This window comes from Protopterus annectens, chromosome 5.part0 (assembly GCF_019279795.1).
Source record: "Protopterus annectens isolate FY-2018-M chromosome 5.part0, PAN1.0, whole genome shotgun sequence".
Classification (NCBI taxonomy): Eukaryota; Metazoa; Chordata; order Ceratodontiformes; family Protopteridae; genus Protopterus; species Protopterus annectens.
Window position 1 is genome coordinate 1,245,746,334 of NC_056735.1, and position 23,217 is coordinate 1,245,769,550.

Genomic DNA, 23,217 nt, shown 5'->3' on the forward strand with positions numbered 1-23,217 from the left:
TGAGCTTCAGAATCACATCTGACTCCAATGGCAGCAAATGAGCTCTGAGGAAATGTGAGGGTGCAGGGGAATTATGGGTAGAGTGGAACAGCCTGAGTCTTGGATCAAAGATTCTGAAAGTTGTCAGCATCGGATCAGATAAACAAAAAGTTGAGGTGGACAGAAAATACATCAGATTTTAACTTTCTCTGTTAACTTTTCATTAGCAGTCAAGAATTCAGCCATCTAGGCTACTAATATAGAAATGCTGAGACATGAAAAAGTGTTTATATATGTTAGAAAAAACTAGTTTCACTAAATGCTTTAGTAGTACATATTGATATCTTTAAAAACTAACACTTGTTCAGAAGGAACACATGCTATTTTAAATCCATAAAGTACAGCAAAACATACTAAATATAAAACTTCACAAAAATTACACACAATCTTAAAACAGGCACCAAATGCCTACAAACCACTGAAAATTTGCCCTTGCAAAAGTATTGCAAAAATTCATACAAGGATGTAGAATCAACATAAGCTAAATATATATTTGGTAACAAAGTTACACCAGAAACTGAATGTACTATTAAATATAACTGCATAGCTTTATTCAGACTTACAGAACAAAATAAAGGCTGCAATACTGATTCTGTCACATGTAAAACATACATGTGATACTTGCCTACAGGTACAAGCATAGTCCAGCTTGAGTCTGTTAAACAGCAGCAGCAACTTAGAGTTTTCATTTACTTCACAGATTCATAGTCGTACAAGGCTAATTGCTCTTGTGGATCACATTAAGTCTAGCCAATTTTTGGTGAAAATCAAGTCCTGTACCTTTCACCTGTGAGGTAAACATCTTAACCATTATAAAAAAGCCAACTGCTTCAAGCACCGAACCATGCAAAAAGGAATTGAAATAAAAAAATAATAAAATCACATACTTTTTATTAAATATGAATAGGTAAGTGCTTTCGCAATCCCTCAAGATCACTTCTTCAGACTACATAAAATTTCCAGACACCACATACAGTTAAAGATTCATGATCAAAGACAAACATCCAATCACCTTGAAAATAAACTAATTGACTAAAAAGGAAATACAACCTTAAAGAGAAAGCAAGCAGGCGCATATAAACACCTTTTATATAATAAAGAATATGTTATGTATAAAAATGCAAAAATATAAACGGTGACTGAGAACTATCAATATTTACATCTATATTGGACTATTAAATTGCATATATATTTTTTTTTAAAAAAAGAATAAAAAAGTGAATGTATAATTTGATCAAACCTATTTCCTAAGTTTTCTGTCAATGAGGACTGGTTTGAGGGAAACAGTCTAAGTCCTGATGACTTATGAGCTGCTAAAAGTAGGATCCATCTCAATTCCTTCTGTTTTGTTTTATTGACTATGTCTCCTTTCCTCATCCCTACTTCAAGTGTGACAATCACTAAAAAATTAAAATAATGATTGTCACCATGACAGAGCATATGTTTACCTATGGCACTATGTTCAGAATGCTTTCTAAAGCAAAAATAGTGGTCATGTATACGTTCTCTTAAACGCCTGTTGATTTTACCAACATAAAATGCACAGCAGCTCACACATCGAGCTAAATAAATATTTTTACTTTCACAGTTTGCAGCCACATAAAATGTGTATAGCTTCTGTGTCACAGGATGTACAAAACTATTACTGCTTTCTATGTATTTACAGAAGGCACATTTGTTACAAATACTAGTTCCTTGTACAAGTTGTCAAACTCCATTTGTCTGAATAACATAATATCTGTTTGAGGGATTTCTTGTTCTTATAAATGACTCTTGGTCTATTACCCACAATTCCTTTTATACGGTCATTGGTTTCTAAGATATGCCAATTCTTATCAATTACATTTTTAATCATTTTACTGTCAGTTGTATGTGTTAAACAAAACCTCAAACCGATATCACCATCCCTTCTATTACATGTTATTTCTCCAGGAATGCTGGGTGAGGAGAAATATGCTATTCCTTTATTCAAACGCATACTTTTAGCTCTTTGATAAGCTCGATCTAGCTCATCAGATTTATAACCCCCGACAGTAAATTCTTCCTTGAGAGTATCCAAACTCGCAGCAAAATCTGAATCCCTAGCATGTAATCTAGAGTTCCATAAGGCCTGATTGTTGACAACATTTTAAAAATATGTGCGGGGGTGCATACTGCTGCGATGGACATAACTGTTTCGATAGCATTCTTTTCTGTATAATTTAGTGTGGATCTTCCTTGCTTCATTATCCATAAGCACTCTAATATCAAGAAAATCCACATGTTGTTTTGAATATGTTACTGTAAAATGCAGAAAGTAACCACTGTTGTTCAAAAATATCATAAAAGTCTTGTAACATTTTTTCAGTCCCTCCCCATAAAATAATAAAAATCATCTACGAAACGTCTATAAAATAAAATATCTTTCACATATTGCCTGTCAATAACCGAGACTGTTCCCACTTAGCCATAACTACATTAGCATAGCTATTCGCAACTGCGCCCATAGCTACGCCAGGCATTTGTAGGAAACATTTGCCATCAAAAGTAAAAATGTTGAATTCTAAAACTAATTATAATAAAAAACAAATTAAGTCAATACTATTCACATCCACAGCTTTTGCATCAATCAAAAATTCCCTCAAATATTCTACTCCTTTATCATTCAGGATACAAGTGAAAAGATGTGACGTCTAAGGTGACCAAATATTCATTGCCCTGCAAGTTCCTTTAAAATAAAAAAATTTAAAATATCTTTCAAAAAATGTTCAACGTTAACCAACTGGGCTTTTTTCTTATTCTTCACCTTAACCATTATGCCAGCCTCCTTAAAACACGACCTTGGCATGATCAGCACCATTCGCCTTAGATCACAAGCGCTCAGAAAAATATAAGACAAACAAAAATGTAGGACAGCTAGAGTTTGAAAAGCAGCCTAAGCAATATCAGAAATTTATCCTGACTAAGTTGCACCCAGTACAGCTTTCTAACCCTGATTTCTCACTCAGCATACCTTTCAACCTCTAAGCACAAGAAATCTAGAAAAAGCCTAAAATAATCATAGGATAAAGGCCCAAAAATTGGAACACATTTTAAATATTGCTCTTATAAACTTATAAAGTGCTATAATAACAGGATTTGTTTTAACGTGCGTTTTTCTGAAGGAAATGAAGTTTGAAACTCACGTACATATTATTTAGTGACTTCAGTTCACCATGATTTGCCAGTAAACCACAAAGTTTATGAGGAACAGACCAAAATTATGATGTAAACAACTAGACAAATCAGAGATATGTCAGTTCCAATCTTTTCAATGAATTTTTTTTTAAATTTTCTTTGCAGTTCTCCTCTCTGGACACTAAAAATCATCTAGCACTCAAACTCATGTTCATCTCTACATTCTGTGGTCATGGCTGTACTGCTAAAAATCTGTTGGTGTCCACTATTTATCCACCTGACCATAATAAACTCCAGAAACTCACTCTCAGCGGCTCTACCACTAAGGCAATGAACGAGTGAAAACTGGACATTTCAGATCCACTTAAAACAGTAGAAGACATGCACTTTGAGAGTGTAAAATGGCATGCCTCCACAAATGTGGACAGTTGAGAGATATAGTTTGATACACACTACAGCAAGAAAAGCCCCAAAACTCTATGTCTGAACTTGCTTCTTGCCCATACCTCTCAACTGTCCAGATTTTTGCAGAATGTCCAGATTTTTGCCTCTAAATATTGGTCTGCCCCTCATAAAATTTGTGGTTTTCTGGAAAATCATGGGACGATGTGAGAAATGAAATCATTAAATGATGACATGCATTCGAGTTTCAGACTTTGTATCCTTTAGAAAATGGATTTTAACACAAACCCTGTTATTCTAGCTACTAAGTTTAAAAGAACAGTATTTAAAATCTGACCGTATTTTTGAGCCTTTGTTCCCCCATTAGGTCAGGCTTTGTCCAGATTTTTTGGGCTAAGATGTTGAGAGGCAAGTTCTTGCCTGTTAGTGAGTTTCACACTCATTCACGATAAGAGAGGCATGTTTTGGAAAAAACATCAATACTGCTTAGCAAGAAAGAGAAACAAATGGCAGACTTTCAAAAAGCTGTACCAACACCTCTGCTTTTTTTGCTATCTTCAGCCGTGCAGTTCAAACAACAGTGAATCACTTTCCTGACATCTATTTGTAATTCCCCTCATGCCACATAACCAAATTTACTTGCAGAAATAATTAACTTCTATGTTCTACACAAATGTTCAACCATCCATCGACTTTCAAGGTGACAAGGGTGGAGATGGACAGATTTGATCTTTGCATAAAAATATTGAAAAAAACAGATATACAAGTTAATTACACTTCCAATAACCTTCAAAACATCTTCACAGATCTGTAAAGAACCAACACTTTCAGTAATCAACATTCTCTATATCAAGGAGTTGATTCTATGTTTTCTGCTACCAATTTGGCAATATAAAACTATTACAGTTTTGTACAAACATGCATTACAAATGTTTACTCTTGTCATCTGACACATAGGTAAAACCTCCTAGCAACAAGCAGTATATTATGTGTTAATAAAACAAACTTTAAAGCAGCTATATTCAAGTGCTGCTAAACAACACACACTTATTATGTATACTAACCTTGAAAAACAGGAACGGATGGGATATATCTGAAACATTTTTATCAGCATCCATTAATTAAATAAAATGAACTTGTCACTGTTGGAATTTCCCCACTAAACAGTTCACGGACTTCCCATTATAAAGAGAGCCCTTGTTGTCTAATTTACACTATTCTCCAGCAACACTTTAGTTCAAACCAATAAATCCCAACAACAAAGTCCACAATGGCAAAAACACAACTGGTTCAGGAAAGTTTGATAAATGTTTACTGAAAGACTATAAAAAGTTGCATTTTTATGTTGTGAAATCAAGATCACAGGTTGAAAGTATTCAGAAAAGACATCAAGTCTTTAATAATACATCAAACAAACATTTACATGACAAAACTGCAGCACATGAGTCTGTAGTGAGAGTTACACAGACATTAATAGTAACCTCCTGCAGGAGGGAATATCGTATCTGGGACTGTCTTTTAAGAATTATTACTGGATCACATTACTTCAGATTGACAAGTGTCCAAAATCAGTACTGCCAGCATTAAACCAATTTAAAAACCTGAACAAATTCATGTAAAATGACTCACTTATTGTTTCAATTAATATTCTGTGACGTGTTCTATTGGATGGCTGCTATCATACGATCATTTAAATTATCCACTACTCTCATTTTTTTTTCACGTGTGGAACCACTGTTTCTAGAGCTCATGTATTTTATTACTTTTAAAATCTTTATATAAACATTTCACAGTGTTTCTTGAACCAGATTGTGTTGTAATTGTACTACTCTTCCACTTATGCAAATGCATCAAAAAGGCAGCCACAACAGTTCTGAAATTTTTTTTTTTTTTTTGGATAAGCATAGTCTAATCAGCAAGAAACTCAGTTTTTGGAAGGGCCATAGCATTATCATTAAACGACTGTGCCTCACTTTTATTATGTCTATAATGACAATTAATTTTAGTTTGCTTTTATGGTTTTAATTGCTTTGCAGTGGATAATGGCTAAGTAAATCCAAAGGGGAGGGTACCATTCAGTAATTTGCCTTTAAATATTTACCTTACTATACTGTTTAAAACGTAGGTGAAGCAGATCAAACGGCCCCTTTTCAGTCATGACTTTATAATACACAAGAATGAAAACCTTTACAAAATGTTCAAAAAGTGCAATACAATACTCTAATAATGGAGAACAACATGTTAGCATTCACCACCACAAACGTACAATAATGCTACTGTGCCCTGTGTTACAATGAAGATGAAGCACTGACTTTGTCTCACCTTTGTGCATTTTCCATTGCTGCCACTTCTGCCAAAGCAGCAAGGCTAAAGAATGCAGACATGGTTGGCATGTCAGGTGAAATGCCATGAACTTGCTGGCTCTCGGTGGTTCTAGAGTACTCTTCAATGGAGACAGCTTCTGTCTCTGATGATTCTTGAATGATCTGTAGCACTTCCTTTGCTTTTTCTTCTGTGGAAAAAAAAATAAATGTAGTCAAACAGTAGTACAGGGTGCAAGTGGTTCAGCACAGTGGGACAGGTGATAAAGATTCTGAAGTCGTAAAATCCTTCTGGCATAGGATATAATCCATACACAGACTGAAAATGCATATCATCTGACAAGAAATGCAAGAGAGAGATCCTGACCAGTTTCTACCTCCTGGGTCAAAAATGGCATCTTGTTAGAACAAACAGGTAAGAAAAACTACCCGCTTTCAGAGATAATCAGGATAAAATTAAAACAAAGTTATGTCTGAGAACATATATGAACTAAATGGCAGCACTGGGGATGTACGTTAATGAACACTATGAACACAGCAACCAGAATACAAAGAATACCTACAAATATAACCAATACAGCATTAACTCTTTGAGAGTCTCTCATTTTGCAGACAGCTACTTCAATGAACTCTTTCTTCTTGAGATAGTACTGTCAGAACATTTTTCCCTAACAGTACAGATGGAGAACTGCTCCATGTTGATAACCTTGACAATAAAGAAGAAATGCGGTCGCACCTCTTAATTTTTTTCTCTACCAGACAAGAGAAGTAGACCTGACAAAGATCTAAGAAGCTCTAGCAGACATATGAAGAAAAAAAAATCAATGCAGCTATGGTAAAGACTTGACAAATTAAACCTGGTCAAAGCAAGGCTACAAATAGACTGGTCTCACTGAACCTGATACTCTCCACAAAAGTTTGAACCCAAAGCCAAATGGTGGACAGCAGATATGCTGTGTACAGACAACCACTACCACATTAACCAATGGTCACTACTAACCCATAAATGCATTGTATCTTAACATGTCCAAAAAGGAAAGCTTGCCCATCTTCGTACATGAAAATGTGATGTAGTGAGGTAAAGTGGTCAAAGTCTACTAGGTGACTGCTTTTTTGCTTGGCAATTATCATTCTTGCCCTTAACTCTGCAAATGAGGTACAAACTAGATGAACTCTCTGAATGTAGCAGTCCCTGAAACACAGTATCTAAGCATTTATTCATACCTAATTTACTCTACGGTGCTTCCTTTATTTTTATTTATTAAATTTGCTGACCAGGATCAACAGCTAGAAAGTCCCATTTTGAACTGCATTCCCAGAACAAAACGTCCCGGAGAACACTACAAACGTGCAGAATGATCATAACACTAAATGTCATGAAAGACATGGCATACAGGAAGTTATACATAAGAACAATGGTGTAAAAAGTATCTGCATGTATCATACACATCTATCATACAGTAATGTCAACATTTAAGTCAGTTCACTTCCAGTATACAAAAATTAATTCAAGAAAGTAAAACGATTAGCAAGTCAACATAAAACAACTACAAAAGTATGACAAAAACACGAACACCTGGGTAGGATTACAAAACAAAGGTAATACAGCAAACTATTGTGATTGCTCATACAGATGAAAATCAAAACGTCTGCAAGCTAGATAATGGCATTTCTATTCTTGTTTCTTAGTTATTAAGTTGCACCACAGGGGCAGTTCAACTCTGATATATATATATATATATATATATATATATATATATATATCAATTTTTTTTTTTAAAGAACTATAAAAAGCTTCTTCATATGTTAGGGCAGATGTAAGCTAACTGATATACTACTGATAAGTACATGACTGGGTAAGCAATTCCATTATTAAAAACAGATGCTGGCTCAGGCTTTAACTTCCAGAGGAAGGGGTATCCGAAGTTATACAGGTTCATAGGATGTTACTAGGCTATTGGCCCTAGCACCTTTCTAAGCCTATCCATGTTGTACCCGTTCCCTTATTGACCAAGTTGTATGGTCTATATTTACACCGTGAGTCTATGATCAGCACCAACGGCCCTTATCCAAGAGGAACATAGGAGACACCCCTGGAGTAAATTTCCTGTCCCCCATGCAGCCATGTTGCGCTTAAACAGGGTCATTGAGAAGCACTGTTTATTCCAGAGGACTGGCAATATCTGGGAGACATATCTGTCTGTCCAGCATGCCCTGTTAATGTTGCAGGGTAGGTTAAGATCCCTAGAGTGAGTGAATCTTGTTCCACTTGACTTGCGGATGTGCAGCACTTTTATTAGGTCAGAGTCCAAGACTGCTCTGTAGGCCAGGCACAAGTTGCCTCTCAGCAGCCTATACGATACAGAGTACAGTGACAGGGTCTTCAATCTGTACATGTAGGTCATGTGTTGAAGGCCTTGAATTTTCTTGGTGAGAAACCTCTAAGGTCTCTCCAGCTGCTGCATGTGTCTGGTGAGATACAGACAGAAGGGCATACTGTACTCTATTAGTAGTCTGATGAGGGATGAGTACAGGGGAGTTATAACATCCTTAGCTCTGGATGTGATGCCGTTACTTATGAAATGTGCAACATAGATGGCCTTCCTTACCACTGTGGGCACATGGTAATTGAAGTTAAGGTTGCTATCAACCTGTGCTCCCAAATTTCTCACCAAGTGGTTTGAGCTAAGGGGGGTACTGTTAATACTGTAATTTGCAGAGACTTTCAATTTGCCAAAAGGGATAATAATGCATTTTTTGCATTTAGTTTAAGTTTGTGGCTTTGGCATTAATCATTTGTCTGTGTAGGCCCTTTTTGTAGCATGTCAACATCATTGGGGGACTCAATGATTGCACCCAGTTTGAAGTCATCAGCAAACTTGATAAGCCACAAGCTACCTATTTTCACCTGGACTTCTGAGAAACAGATTCCAAACAGTAGGGTGCCCAGCATAGATCCTTGTGGTACACCAGTGGTAACTTGGTAACTAGTCTGCTGGTAGAGGTGGAATCCCCAACTTTGACTGTATGTGTTCTGCTGATGAGCCTGCTGGCTACCCATCTAGTGATATATGGGGTTAATTCCCATTTTTTTTAATTTCTCCAAGTCTTTTGGGTTTCTAATACCATGATGGGAATGGACCCCATTCCTAAGTCAAAGTATGATTAAAGATCATAAAATTAGTACTGTTTCAATCTTTGATGTCAGCCAGTAGTGCTCTTTGCAGCACCTGCAATGTGCCCAGAAATGACTCCTCCTGCAGTTCACATGGAGTTACATGTATTGGTAACGCATCTAAATGCGACTGTAAATTCTTTTTTATAAGACCTGTTGCTCCTACAACTACTGGGACTGTCTGGGTATCCTTCTTCCACATTGCTCTTGTTTCTGCCTGCAGATCTCTGTAGGGAAGACACTGTAATCACCGGGTGTGGCAATTTCAATGATCAATTCTACTCTTGTCTTCTTTTCCTGGACCACTATTATCCAGTTTTCCAGCATCTATCTTTTGAACTGTTGGTAATGGATGACCCCAAATGATGTAGACTTCCTCATCTTCTATGATGCTTTGTGGCTCATGTTTCCAGTGTTTTTTGGCCACTTCAGTACCATGATGTTTGTACAATCCCCAGCACAAGAGTCTTGCCACATTATTATGCCTTTCAGTATAAAGTCCTTCTGCCATTAGTATGTCGCAACCAGCAATGAGGTGTGCAACTGTTTCCAATTCGGTTTTACAAAACCTGCATTTGTCTTTCTCTCCCACATGTTCAATGGACTTTATAAACCAAAGTGTAGGCAGCCCACTATCGTGGGCCACCAATATTAACCTTTCATCTCTTGGTTTGAATTCGCCTCTCCTTAACCATTCCTGTGTTCGTTCCTGATCAACATGACGTTCTTCCAGAAGTTTTCTGTACTTGCAACTATATTTATATTTTTCCACATTTCTTGCCTTCTCATCTGATCCTTCATCTTATATTCTTTCTTTTGTATTTGGCACATTCAGTTGCTGCCTGATTATTATCTATTTCTGGTTCGATTTCCATTCCTGCTTGACGCCAATAAGCTTCTGCTAGATTAAGCAGAGAAGTCATCTTAAATTTATTCTCCACATGTTTCAAAACTTTCACTATGTTTGGGTCTTGTGAGGTCAGCAGATATGTATGGAGTCCCACAGTTGCAGATCTGTACATATAATCAGTTTCAAGGAGCCCCATCCCTCCTTCGGAATGGGAAATACATAATCTTGGTATGCACTAGTTTTTATAAATCATTTGGTGAGCATGAAGCATCCTTCTTGTTTTCCTATCTAATCTATCCAACACGTTTTGGGGCCAGTCAATCACTCCAAAACTGTAAGTTAGGACAGGAAGAGCACACTGGTTTATAGCATGGAGTGCTGTTTTCAGGATTAATTTAAGTCTTCTGAAGTATTCTTTCCTAAGTTTTACTCGCATCTGTTCGTGTTTTATTTGTTGATCCTTCATCAATTGCCAAATATTTATACACTCCTTCTTGCTCAAGTTCTTTTATATCACATTCTTGTCTTAAACTGATATTTTCCTGGAGTTGCAGTTTTCCTGTTTTAAAGGTTGTTTTTGCACATTTATCAAGACCAAATGATATTCTTATATCATCTGAAAAAGTTTTGAGAACTAGCAGTTGCACTTTCAATTCCTCATCTGATACGCTATACAGTTTTAAATCATCTAGAAAGAGGAGGTGAGAAGTCTTACACTTTGTTGTTTTCTAGGAACCAGATTACAGCCATGGCCTAAGGTGTTGAGTAAACAGCTTAATGGATTAAGGGCAAGGCAGAATAGTGATGGTGACGTCACCCTGGAATCCCTTTGAATTGTCTCTAGGATAACAATTTGTCCTTTATCATGGCTTAATTGCAAAGTGGTCTGCCCCTGTTTCATGGCCACTGTAATGTAGTTGATGAGTGTGGGATGTAGCTTATACACTTTTAAGCACTATTTTATCCATGAGTGAGGGATACTATCAAATGCTTTTTTGTAGTCAATCCATGCCATCCTTAGATTCTTCCCCTTTTTACAGTTCTCCACTATGACTTTATTTAACAACAAATGATCCTTTGTTCCATATGATTTTCTTTTATTGCCCTTTTGTTCTACTGCCATAATTGAGTTTTCTTCTAAATGATTATTGACTCTGTCGGCATCGACTGTTCCCATGTATAGTTTATATGTCACCAGAAGGCAAGTTATTGGTCTATAATTTTTGGCATAGCTTGCAGGTTCACTAGGAACACTGTTTTTCCTGTAGTTAACCAGGTTGGTGTCTGTTCTGGGTGTGCATATAAATAGTTCTTGCTCATGGCTAAATCTTCATGCAAAGATGTTAATACTTTTAACCAGAAGTTAGGAATTGCATCTGGGCCTGGGGTTTTCCAATTAGAGGCTTTTGTTAACTTTGTTTCAATCTCTCTGGTTGTTACTTCATCCCATTTCATATCCTGTACCTTTAAACTTCATATTCTTTCTTTTACGTCTTCTATCTATTTAGCATCTTTGTTATGTTGCATGGGATCTTCATAGATACATCTCCAAAATGCATCTATTTCTTCTTTTTTTGGTGGTCTTTCAATTCCTTTTACCTCATTTCCCAGTTCTCTATAAAACCTTTTTGGGTCATCAATAAATTACTTATTTTGTACTTTTCCTTTACATTTATCTTCGTATCTTCTACGTTTTTCTGCCTGTGCTGAAAGTTTTAGTTTATTTGCGAGAGTACATGATAGATCCTGGTCTGTTCTAATACTGCGCATTGGTTTTATCACATCTATGTTTCTTAGTATTTTTGTTGATCTATTCCCTCTTCTATAGTCTTCTAACAGTGAAACTTCTTGTCTTAGTTGCTTTATAATTTCCTCTATTCAATATTTCCATGATGGTATTCGATTTCTCCCCGTCTTCTAACAGTGAAACTTCTTGTCTTGGTTGCTTTATAATTTCCTCTATTCAATATTTCCATGATGGTATTCGATTTCTCTCCTTCCTTTCCCTCACTACCCTGCATACCTCTCAACCTCTTAGAGTAGGAAATCTTTTCAAAGCCATAAAAAAGTGCTACAAATAGGGACAATTTTGAAATGTTGCTCTTACAGACTTGGAAAGTTGATGGAACAGGTTTTGCATTAGCATGAATTTTCTGAAGGGTATGAAGTCTAAAACTCAAATGTCTGTCATTTTCTAACTTCAATCTTTAATGATTTGCCAGAAAACCACAAGCTTATGAAAAATGGACCAAAAATATAAGACAAAAATCTGGATATTCTGGGAAAATCTATACAGTTGAGAGGTATGCTACCTTATGTTCTTGCGGTAGAACTTTCAGTTATTAATTTAACTGCACAGTAATATATCCTGTTTACTTCTATTTTATTATATATATATATATATATATATATATATATATATATATATATATATATATATATATATATATATATACACACACACACACACACAATATATTTTAGTTCTATAGAAGGTTCTACAGCATCTCCCTGTGACACAATCTCATCAATTTCATCCTGTGCCGTCCGTTGCTCTATCATATGGGAACTCACTGGCCTCCTCAACATTGACTGCTTCAGAGTTTCCTGTTCTTTCCCTTGCTGTCTAGCTTCAAGTGAACGTTTACACTGGTTTCCTGTGGAAGACTCCAAATTATCTTCATATGGCACCTGCTCAATTGCTTCCTGTTCCACTGGTTTCCCCTTAATTTGGATATCCATTACTCTATCCTGTTGTGGTGCTTTCTGAATTAGATTTTCTACACTAAATCCTTCACTTTGCAGGTACTCCATAACCTCAGTTTCTACTTCCTTAACTTCTCCATTACTAATCTCCTTTTCCGCTTTTCCTCTGTCTTCTTTTTTTTGTACTGTAAAGTTTTCCATGTCCAGATTCCTTTGTCTGTATTTCTCTTCAAATATCTTTTGTGCTGCTCTTTTTGTACTGGTTAGTTTTGCTTTCTCCTTTGCATAAATATCACACAATATTAAATCTCTCTTTCTTTCCCAGATCCACATTTCTTTTTCAGATGTTTCCTGATCTTCCTGTTTCTCCCTGCTTTGGGGACTCGCTCCATCCTGCTGTGATGTAACCTTAATTAGACCTTCTACATCAAATCATTCACTTCGCAAGTACCCCATAACTTCAACTTCTAATTTTTAACTTCTACTTTACTGATCTTCTTTTCTGCGTTCCATCTTTGTAACATTTTTTTTATTGTGAAATTTTCCATATCCGGATGCCTTTGCCTGTATTTTTCTTCAAATACCTTTGGGGCTGCCTTCATTACATTGATTAATTTGGCTTTCACTTTTGCATAAATATTGCACCATATCAAATATCTCTATTTCCCATGTCCATATTTCTTTTTTATACTTTTGAAATATCTCTTGGTTTTGTTTATATTTTTGCACTTCCTCGTATGCTTCTTTTTCCAAACAGATCAAGGTTTCTTGATCTATATACCGTTTTTCACAAATCTGTTGCAGTAATAAACACACATTTTCATCTGAAGCTTCTGACAGTTTTTCTTGCAGAAGTATTTTTCTTTCCTCTAATTTCTTTCTTAATCATTTTGTAATAGTAACAGTACATAATTTCTTTCTTATCTTCAATAGTCCACTTTATCCTCCTTATGGCTCTTCTTTGGCCTATCAAGTTTTTGTGATTTTTGTGGACTGCTACTTCCTTCTACAACAGGGGGGCCCATCCTCCCCCTGGGCCTGGCCCCATTGTAGGAATGTTTCCATATTTTGATTTTACACGGTCATCTTTTCCAGTCCTGGCACCAGTGCGCCTACCAGGATTGGGCACTTTTTTATCCTGATAACCAAAAGTAAGGCACGGGAAGACTCACCAGAATAAAATCCACTGTTTTATTGATCGCACACGATATTAAAAAAAACGTAAAGCACATCCAGAACGCATTAACTGTATCACCGTAAACTATATAAACTAAGCTAAACTTTAAATTATGTGACTGTCCAGCAGATGGTGCTATTTAACATTTTGTATGACCTACACAACAGTGTTTTAAATGTCGTTTTACAAGGGTTTTATATTTTTAAATATTTCTTTTTTGTTTACAAGTTTTTACAAATTGTAAATAATGTATGTTTTTTACAAGATTCCTGCTTGACCAACAAATTATTTTTTATGCACTTCTGTACTTACTGTGTTTCATTGTTTGTGTATATAATTTTTTGCACTGTGTTTTTAAAAGGATAACAGTTTGTTAATTGATTAATTGGGGATGTTTCTGTATATAAAAGGGTTTCAGAAGTTGGTATGCTCATATGAAGAATTTTTTTGTGACGAAAACGCGGTGATACAGTTGATGTGCTTTACGTTTTTTTTAATATCGTGTGTGATCAATAAAACAGTGGATTTTATTCTGGTGAACCTTCCAGTGCCTTACTTTTGGTTATCAGTTTACTTTTGGCACCTTTTCCACTTTCTTTGTTCACTTTTTTATCCTGGTTCTTGTGCACCCAGCTATCTTTTTTAGTTTTTAACCTACTTCTGTCCATGATATATGCTATATAAATACAGTCTATATATAAGTGTCATCTTGCTGAGATTTTGTGAAAACAGGGTCCACCTTGTGAAGGTACTCACAAAGACTTGAGGATGAATTCAATTTCAGCACTAGTACTCTCCTTTGCTTGCTGACTTTTCATCTCTCCATTTGGACCCCTAATAAATTTTCATCTGGGTGAGTTTCTCAATGATGCCCGAGTGAGGTGCGACAATAGGCAGTACTGCCAGCCATGCCAGGAGAGTTATGGCAGTGGATGTATGACTTGTGCCAGGAACAGCTAAGCTGGAATTTTGTATAATTATATGTCATTTGTATATCAAACTGATTTGGCTGACTGTTATACAATTACACTCATGCAGTTAAGTCTTATAATGAGTATCTGCATTTCTAATATTTTTGCTATAGCTTCTAGTAAGTGAAAGCCGAATATATACAGAGTCCCTGCTTCCAGAGTATGTCTGTACAAGGCAAAACAAGAGGTACATTCGCATATGCATTCCTTACATTTGCATACATGGAAATGCATTTAACTTGCACTTTGCTAAATAAATAATATTTTGCATATGACAATCTGCATAACAATTAAATTCTTACATTTTATTAGTTATAGGAAGAATAGAAGTCTGCTCAGGTGAAATGTTTTTGCACTGTAGGCAGTGCAAACATGGGAAAATTCCCTTGCATCTACTTTCAACTTTACCCTTTAACACTTTTGATATATTTCATTTCCGTATAATGTTTGTTTCAGACTCCTACCTTTCTTACATGTAGCATTTTGGCTTTCATTCACATTTTAGGCCCTCAAAAGATGTTAAAACGTCTCAATGTCTCTGTGTAAATACTTTAGTCTCATTGCTGTATGTAATGCAAAGTATTTTTCAGCTATGGTCTTTTTCACCTGCTGAGCAGTTTCTAAATGTTACTGTTTAATATTTCACTCAGCATTTCTACTTATAGGTTCATAGGTAAGTACTAGGATAGCTGCCCTTGTGGACCTTTTAAGCCTAGCTAATTTCCTTTTTTGTTCTTGAAATAACCTATCCCACTTGGTTATAGACTAGCCTTACCCATCCCATGGTTGATAATTATATATTACCCCTAATGAGAATAAATGTGATCATACCATAGAAAATTTGAGGGGGCTCATGTATGGAATAAAGCATTTAGGAGCTGCCTCTGTCCATTAGTAGCACAGAGGGCAGACCTGGGGTGAAGTTTTATGTTTCTCACCCACAGATCTAAGTTGCACTTGAAAATATACAGGGATGAAGTTTGTTTTATTTGGAAAGGGAGTTCGTTCCTTTGTGAAATACACTTGCCCCTCAAAAAGTACAGTTTTGTACCTACCATAAATGTAGATGTCCGATAGATATGCAACTGCAGTCATAACATATGGGTTGTCCTGCCTCAGGCAGCCCTCGGTCGGCTGGATTCCAAAGTCTGGGTCCGGCGTCGGCTGGTGTCGCCTCCTCTCTGACGTCAGAACAGCTGGAGTATAAAGGCATCGGCCAACGCCATCTTCTTCAGTGTTTCTTGCCCCAGATGCCAGGTGCCCTCCAAGGAAGGCTAAATTTGGTGGATGGATAAACAATTCCAGACATGCACAACAGTAATAAACAGATACACCATAAAAGATACCCCCAGCTAAAAGGAATAGGGGTAGTGGACCCAAAAAGAAGTTGCAGAGGGGTGGGGGGGGGGGGAATCCGACTGCAGTTGCATATCTATCGGACATCTACATTTATGGTAGGTACAAAACTGTACTATGTCCTTCAAGAATGCAACTGCAGTCATAACATATGGGTTGAATACCATAGCCAAGCTGGGGGTGGATGGAACTAAGAAAGGGATGGTGTAGCTAAAATGCCCTGCAGGACTGCCGAAGCAAAGCCTGCTCGGGATCTGGGGTATAAAAGCAGGTTGTAGTGCTTGGTAAATGTATGCACGGAGCTCCATGTAGCAGCCTCTTGAATGTCCTTTGTAGCCACTCCTCTTAGGAAAGCTGTGGATGGGGCTATAGCTCTGGTGGAGTGTGGCCTAATATTGGCTGGCACACCTTTTCCATGAAAGGAATAGCAGAATCTGATGCAGTGTCCAATCCATTTTGAAATTGTTTGTTTGGAGATTGCTTTTCCTTGTACTCCGGCAGCATAGGCTACAAACAGTTGGTCAGACTTTCTGGTGGTCTTTGTTCTGTCCAAGTAGTAGCGTAGTTGTCTGTGTATGCCCAAAGTATGCAGCAGCTTTTTCCTCTTGTTTTGAGGATTGGGGAAGAATGTAGGCAGGTGAATGGCTTGATTTAGAGACACCCTGGAAATTACTTTTGGCATGAAAGAAGGATTGGTTCTTAGAGACTCTGTCCTGATGAAAAATGAGAAAGGGAGGTACTGCCATGAGTGCCTGTATCTCCGAGACTCTTCTTGCTGATGTTATTGCCAATAGGAAAACCGTTTTCCAGGAGAGAAATTGCATTTCTGAGGATGCTGCTGGCTCAAAGGGAGGAAGAGTTAATTTTTCCAAGACGAAATTGAGGTTCCATGCACGTACTGGTGGTTTTCTGGGAGGTTTGATATTCTTTATCCCTCTTAGGAACTGTCTTAGCAAGGGATGTGAAAACACAAGTGGATCACAATTGTATTTTGCTGAGATTGCTGAAGCGTGAATCTTTATGGAAGAATATGAGAGGCCAGTATGAAACATTTCTGCCAAGTATTCTAATATCTGAGGAATGCTCAATACTGTTGCATCCTGAGCCTTGTTGGCATTCCAGATGATGAATCTCTTCCACTTGGCTGAATAGGTCTTTCTGGTGGAAGGTCTGCGTGCTTCCAGTAAAATTTCTTGAACTTCTTTGGAAAGAGAGATATTGGAAGGAGTATGGTAACCTCCAGGCTGTCAGATGCAATGTTTGCAGGTTCTGATGAACAGTCCTGTAATTGTGCTGGGTTAGAAGCAGAGGCCATAGAGGCAGAGGCCACAGTTTGGTCCGAGTTATGCTCAACAGCAATGGGTACCAGTGCTGCCTTGGCCAGTCTGGAGCTATCAAAATGCCTGTTGGTTGTTCTGCTTTGATCTTCAGTATCACCTTGGTCAGCAGTGGTAGAGGAGGGAATGCATAAATTGTCAGGGAATTCCAGCTGAAGAGAGAGCATCCGTTTTCCATGCTAGAGGATGGTGAGTTCTTGTACAAAACTTTTCCAGGTGATGGTTCAGGTGAGAAGCAAAGAGATCTATGTCCGGTCTTCCCCATGCCCTTGTTATTTGTGAGAAAATGTGAGGATGCAGCATCCATTCGTGCGGATCCAAGAAATTTCTGTTCAGCTTGTCCGCCAGAACATTGTCCTTGCCTGGCACAAACTAGGATTGCAAGTGGATCTTCAGACTCAGGGACTTTTCCCAAAGAATCATTGTTAATCTGCAGAGGGGATAAGAATGAGTGCCTCCCTGCTTGTTTATATACCACATAACAGTGGTGTTGTCTGTCCTTATTAGCAAATGTCCCTATTGAAGTGATTTTTCGAAAGTCTCGATTGCATGTATCACTGCCAACATCTCTTTTTGATTTATGTGCAGATGCCTTTCCCTTGGGGTCCATTGCCCTTCAATGCATCTGCCCTCCATGTGCGCCCCCATCCATGATCCGAGGCGTCTGTTGTAATGATTTGACCTGCTTGAGGTTTGTTGAAAGACATGCCTTTGTTTAACTGACTTGCTTGAGCCCACCACAAAAATTCTCTTTGCAGACATGGAATAAGTGGGATTACGTCCTCTAGGCTTTGGCTGTGTTGGGACCATAAGCTTTTTAAGTACCATTGCAGCTTTCTCATATGAAGTCTTGCCAAAGGTATCAGAAGAATGCAAGATGCCATGAACCCCAGGGCCTGCAGGATTTTCCTTGCAGTCAGCTGGGAGAGCTTTGCTAGGCCTTTGAAGTATTCTGGTAACTGCTCTTGTTTTTCCTCTGTGAGAAAGGCCATTTGTGTTTTTGTGTCCAGTTTGACTCCTAGGAAAATAATCTGCTGGGATGGCAGTAGTCTTGATTTTTGAATGTTGACTGTGTATCCCAGGGCCTGTAGTAATTGAATGACATAGTCCAAGTTTGTTATCAAGGTTTGTTTGTTGTCTGCTTGTATCAGGCAGTCGTCCAGGTAGGGGTATATTTGAATCCCCTGGAGTCTGCAGTGTGCCACTACTGATGCCAGGCATTTCGTGAACACTCTGGGCACAGTAGATAAGCCAAACGGCAATGCTGAGAATTGATAATGCTCTGTCCCTGCAAGAAATCTGAGGTATCTTCTGCAGCTCTGTCTGATTGGGACATGCAGGTATGCCTCCTTGAGGTCCAGAGTGACCAGCCAGGACCCCTTGCCCAGCATGGGAAGGAGTTACTGTAACGTCAGCATTTTGAACTTTGGCACAATGAGAAAAGTATTTAGAGTAGACAAGTCCAGTATAGGCCTCCATTTGTTTTCTTTTCTTGGAACAAGGAACAGTCTTGAGTAAAATCCCTGGCCTTGTTCCTGAGGAGGGACCTTTTCTATTGCTTTTATTCTTAGCAGCTTCGAAATTTGAATGAGTGCCTCTGCCCTTTGATGATGTGGCAGGTTTGGCATGCCTTGTCTTATTGGTAAAGTATGGAAGTGGAATCTGTAACCTTTGTCTATTAAATCCAGAATCCAGTTGCCCTTGGTTAAGATATGCCAGTTCTTTGAGAATAAGGATAATTTTCCGCCTAAAGGTGCTTCTCTTTGAGCCTTGGTAGGCGGTATGAAAGTCAAGTCATTGTGATTGTCCTTGCGGTGCAGCTGGACTGCCTGTGCCACTTCTTTGATTTGGTGGTTGCCATTGGCGGCCCCTGTAGGAGCCTCGGTATTGCCCTCTACCTTGAGCACGCCTGTTTTTTTCCCCTTTGAAACTTGTCAGTGTCTGGAAAGGACCAATTCTTTGAACGCCAATTCCTGCTGAATCTGGGTGGCTGAACCTGGAGGAAATCTTTGACTGTCTGAACTGATTTAGCCTTTTCCTCAATAGACTTCAGCACATCTTGTGCATTAGCACTAAAAAGCTTCTGTTTTTCCAGAGGTGCATCAAGTAACTTTACTTTAACATGGTCTGGCAGTGGCTGTTCTTTTAACCAAGCATGTCTACGTATAACAGCCCCTGTCATAGCTGCCCTACATGAAGCCTCCAATGCATCATAACCACACTGAAGAAAATGATTGCTAACCTGCTGAGTGTTATGGACCTGATCCTGCAATGCCTTTCTATCAATTGGCTCAGGAGAGGCTAGCTTTTCTGTAAATCATCCAGTAAATAATCCTGGTACTGAAACATATGAAAAAGGCAGTTAAGTGACCTCATGGCAAGGGTGGAAGAGGTATAAACTTTTTTACTCCATCTCTCCAGGGACCTTGCTTCCCTATCCGCTGGCAGTGGATTCTTGGCTGAGGAAGTAGCCACTCCTTTGGGGCCCTGTGAAATAGTTTCAAGATCCACAGAGTGGGCCTTAAAGAGATGCTTGTGAGTGTCAGGGACCCTGTAATACCTGTCTGGCTTGACAGGAGCAGGAGAGAGAGAATCAGGGTTAGCACTGGAGTCGGAGAAAACATCATCCAGGACATCCATAACTGGAGGGATAGCTAAAGGTCTGTGCTGGGGTAACTTGAGGAAAGTACGTAGCCTTTTTCTAGAATCAGAAAATTCCTGACCCTGCCACTTAAAATGTTCCCTCATAGAGTGGAGGACTTCACCGAACGAAAAATCCTCTGGAGGAGTGGCAGAGGGAATTGACTCCTCAGCATCCGAGTCCTCATAGGCCTGGAAGGATTCTTCTTGGGTATCTGAATGCTCAGAATCCCCAGAGGCTTCATCTGAAGAGAGGTTGTCAGCCTGCTCAGTTCTAGGCCTTTTCTCTGCAGGCGGCTGAGAACCTCTGTCTGAGTGAGGCTGAGACCCCCGATAAGAGAGATAAGATCTGCAGCCAGAGACATGATCTGTTTATCAGAAGAAGGGGCCTGGACAGTAGGTTTAGGATGGGCCTTGGCCTGACTGGCGGCCTTAGCACATGCAAAGGCCTTGATGGACATGGATACAGGAGGCCTAGCTGCCCCACGTGCAGGAGTAACCTTGTCCACGGGAATGGTGTCGGGTAAATCCAGAACTTCAGTTTCTGGAGGAAAATCAATAACCGGCACCGGTGTAGTCTCCGGGACCGAAGGACGTGATAATGCTGAGTCGTCGGCCTGGAGCGGTTGAATTACTGCTTCCGAAGGGACAAAAGCACTCGCAGAGGGCTTAGGAGAAATATCGGTAGAGGACGTGGGCCGCGGATGTCGGTCCCGGTCCTTTTGTTTTTTGGTAATTTGTGTTGTCTGTTGTTCTGACGGCATGATATAAGTGAAAGATTCGCCAAAAAAGTCTTCGGCAAATTCTGCCCGGCGCCTGAGAGTGCGCTTATTAAAGCAAGCACAGGCAGCACAGGCCGAGACGTCGTGGTCTGGGCCCAGGCAAGGGAGGTAGTAAGAATGGAAGTCCTTATGAGGTATTTGTTTACCACAAGACAAACAATTATTAACTTTCTCAATTTGTTCTGACATCGGCTGAGGCAAGAAAAAATGTTCTCCAACGGGGTACTTAGCTTTTAGATGACTTCGGTACTGAAAACATAGGAGCTGACCGACCGGCACTTGCGAACTGCTTCTGCTTCGGGCACCGCGCGGCAAGAAAGACTGAAGAAGATGGCGTCAGCCGATGCCTTTATACTCCAGCCGTTCTGACGTCGGAGAGGAGGCGACACCAGCCGACGCCGGACTCAGACTTTGGAATCCGGCCGACCGAGGGCTGCCTGAGGCAGGACAACCCATATGTTATGACTGCAGTTGCATTCTTGAAGGACATCTGTTCTGTTGATATTGAAGAAGAGGTTTAGATCCCTAGAACGAGTATTTATGATGCCACTAGACTTGCTGACAGAGGATGCCTTGTATGCCAGACACAGGTCACCTCTTAAGTCTATAGGATACAAACTATAGTGACAGGGCTTTAAGTTGGTTCATGTAGGACATGTTGTTTAGCCCTTTCATCCTTTTAGTAAGTTATCTCTGTGGGTGTTTCAGCTGTTGCATATGTCTGTACAGATACATGCCAAAGGGGGATTATATTCAATGATTGGCCTAATAAGGGCAGTGTAAAGGGGGGCAATGACATCCCTAGACTTCATACCCTCTCTGTCCCTTAACTGTGTATGTAAACCCTGCAGGGACTATTCTGAAATATATCTGCTGTATGGTTTTGACATTCAATGGATCTGTCCAAATTCTGCATTTCTAAAGATAAATTATGGATGCATGATTAGACAATAGAGGTAATTATTAACTTTCGATGCTCTTCCTGTAAATGCCTGTAGTTAATTTACCTTCCATATAAACATTCTTATCTAAAAAAAATCTTATGCTCCATTAGCCACGGTTTAAAATATAAGAAATCAGTCAGTGATGTTATACAACTTAACTTCTTAAAATCATCTGCATTTAGACTTCCAAGATGGCTGCACACTGACAAATGCCATAACTTCAGCTCTCCAGTGTGAAACAGAAACACTCAGTGCCATTGAAAATGTTTTTTTTTTTTTTTTTTTAGGTAAAATTCAGTTATTGGCTAGTGAGCATGCTCCATGGTAGACAGAAAAGAAGAAATTTGGAAAACATGAAAGAAAATCAACCACTAATTTTGACCAATTTGCTTCACCTTAACAGCCAGGGGTTGGTGTGCTTGCCACTTTACCTTATATTGTGTGAACAAGAGGGCTACTTCCCCCTGCAGAAAGTGTCCCTTGTACTGGTTTAACGCTGCAGTTCTACTCAATTTTACAGTACCTTAACATTGTGTGAATGAGAGGACTACTTTCCCCTGCAGAAAGAAAAAAGTGTCCCCTGTATAGACCTAACACTGCAGTTCTACTTGATGTATGTGACCCCCTGCTAAGCTACAGTTTTGTAAAGTATTTAAACTGTTACATCATCACTGCAGTAGGAAAGTAGCGTGCACACCGACTAGGTCCCCCCCCTTCCTGCTAGTGTTTATTTCATATTTGTTTATCCTTTGGGTCCCTTTACCTCACGTCTAACCTGCTATTAATGTTAATTTAGAGAAACAGTCCACAACAGTAGCATAGGGTTTAGACTAGAACCTACTAGTCTAATGTCCTACTAATTATCAAGCATAAATGAGGCAGTTTTCTTATTTTTACCTTAACCTATGTATTCCTGTTAAAAGCAAGTGGCTCTGACCTCAGGATTTCTTTGCTTCCACAGATTGTTTTTGCACTAGCCCTCATGGTGCCACCCTCTCTGTTTGTCCTTGCTACACTCAGGCTCACTCCACTCCCCTATCCTACCCCACTTCCTACCCACCCCCACTTACTCTACATTTATACTTGAACCACACTATTCCCCTCCTCTTACCATCAGCTCCACCCAATCAAATCTCTCTACCATCCACCATGCCACTCCCCCCCATCTAGAAAATCCATTCTTTGAAATATACCACACGCCTTTCCCAACTTTAACCTCCCAGAGCAATACACCCCATCACTCCCACATACTAAACATCCTCTCTCCTTTTCCTAACTTTCATACCTCCTCACATCTTGAAATGAACCCCACCCCAGCTAAAGTCACATAACCTTTATTTCCATTTTCTAACCACACTATT

At 38.9% G+C, this 23,217-nt stretch overlaps 1 protein-coding gene across 4 annotated transcripts in view; it reads right to left on the bottom strand.

Moving 5' to 3' along the window:
• The window catches only part of BBX (BBX high mobility group box domain containing), a 2,705,004-nt gene that overhangs the window by 127,704 nt on the left and 2,554,083 nt on the right, over positions 1-23,217 (bottom strand). For 3 of the 4 annotated variants that reach the window (XM_044071093.1, XM_044071095.1, XM_044071092.1), the window contains one exon: positions 5,920-6,109. In XM_044071093.1, coding sequence (XP_043927028.1) covers positions 5,920-6,109 — 190 coding nt within the window. The remainder of the gene's footprint in view (positions 1-5,919; positions 6,110-23,217) is intronic. The other variant, XM_044071094.1, reaches the window with a different exon arrangement.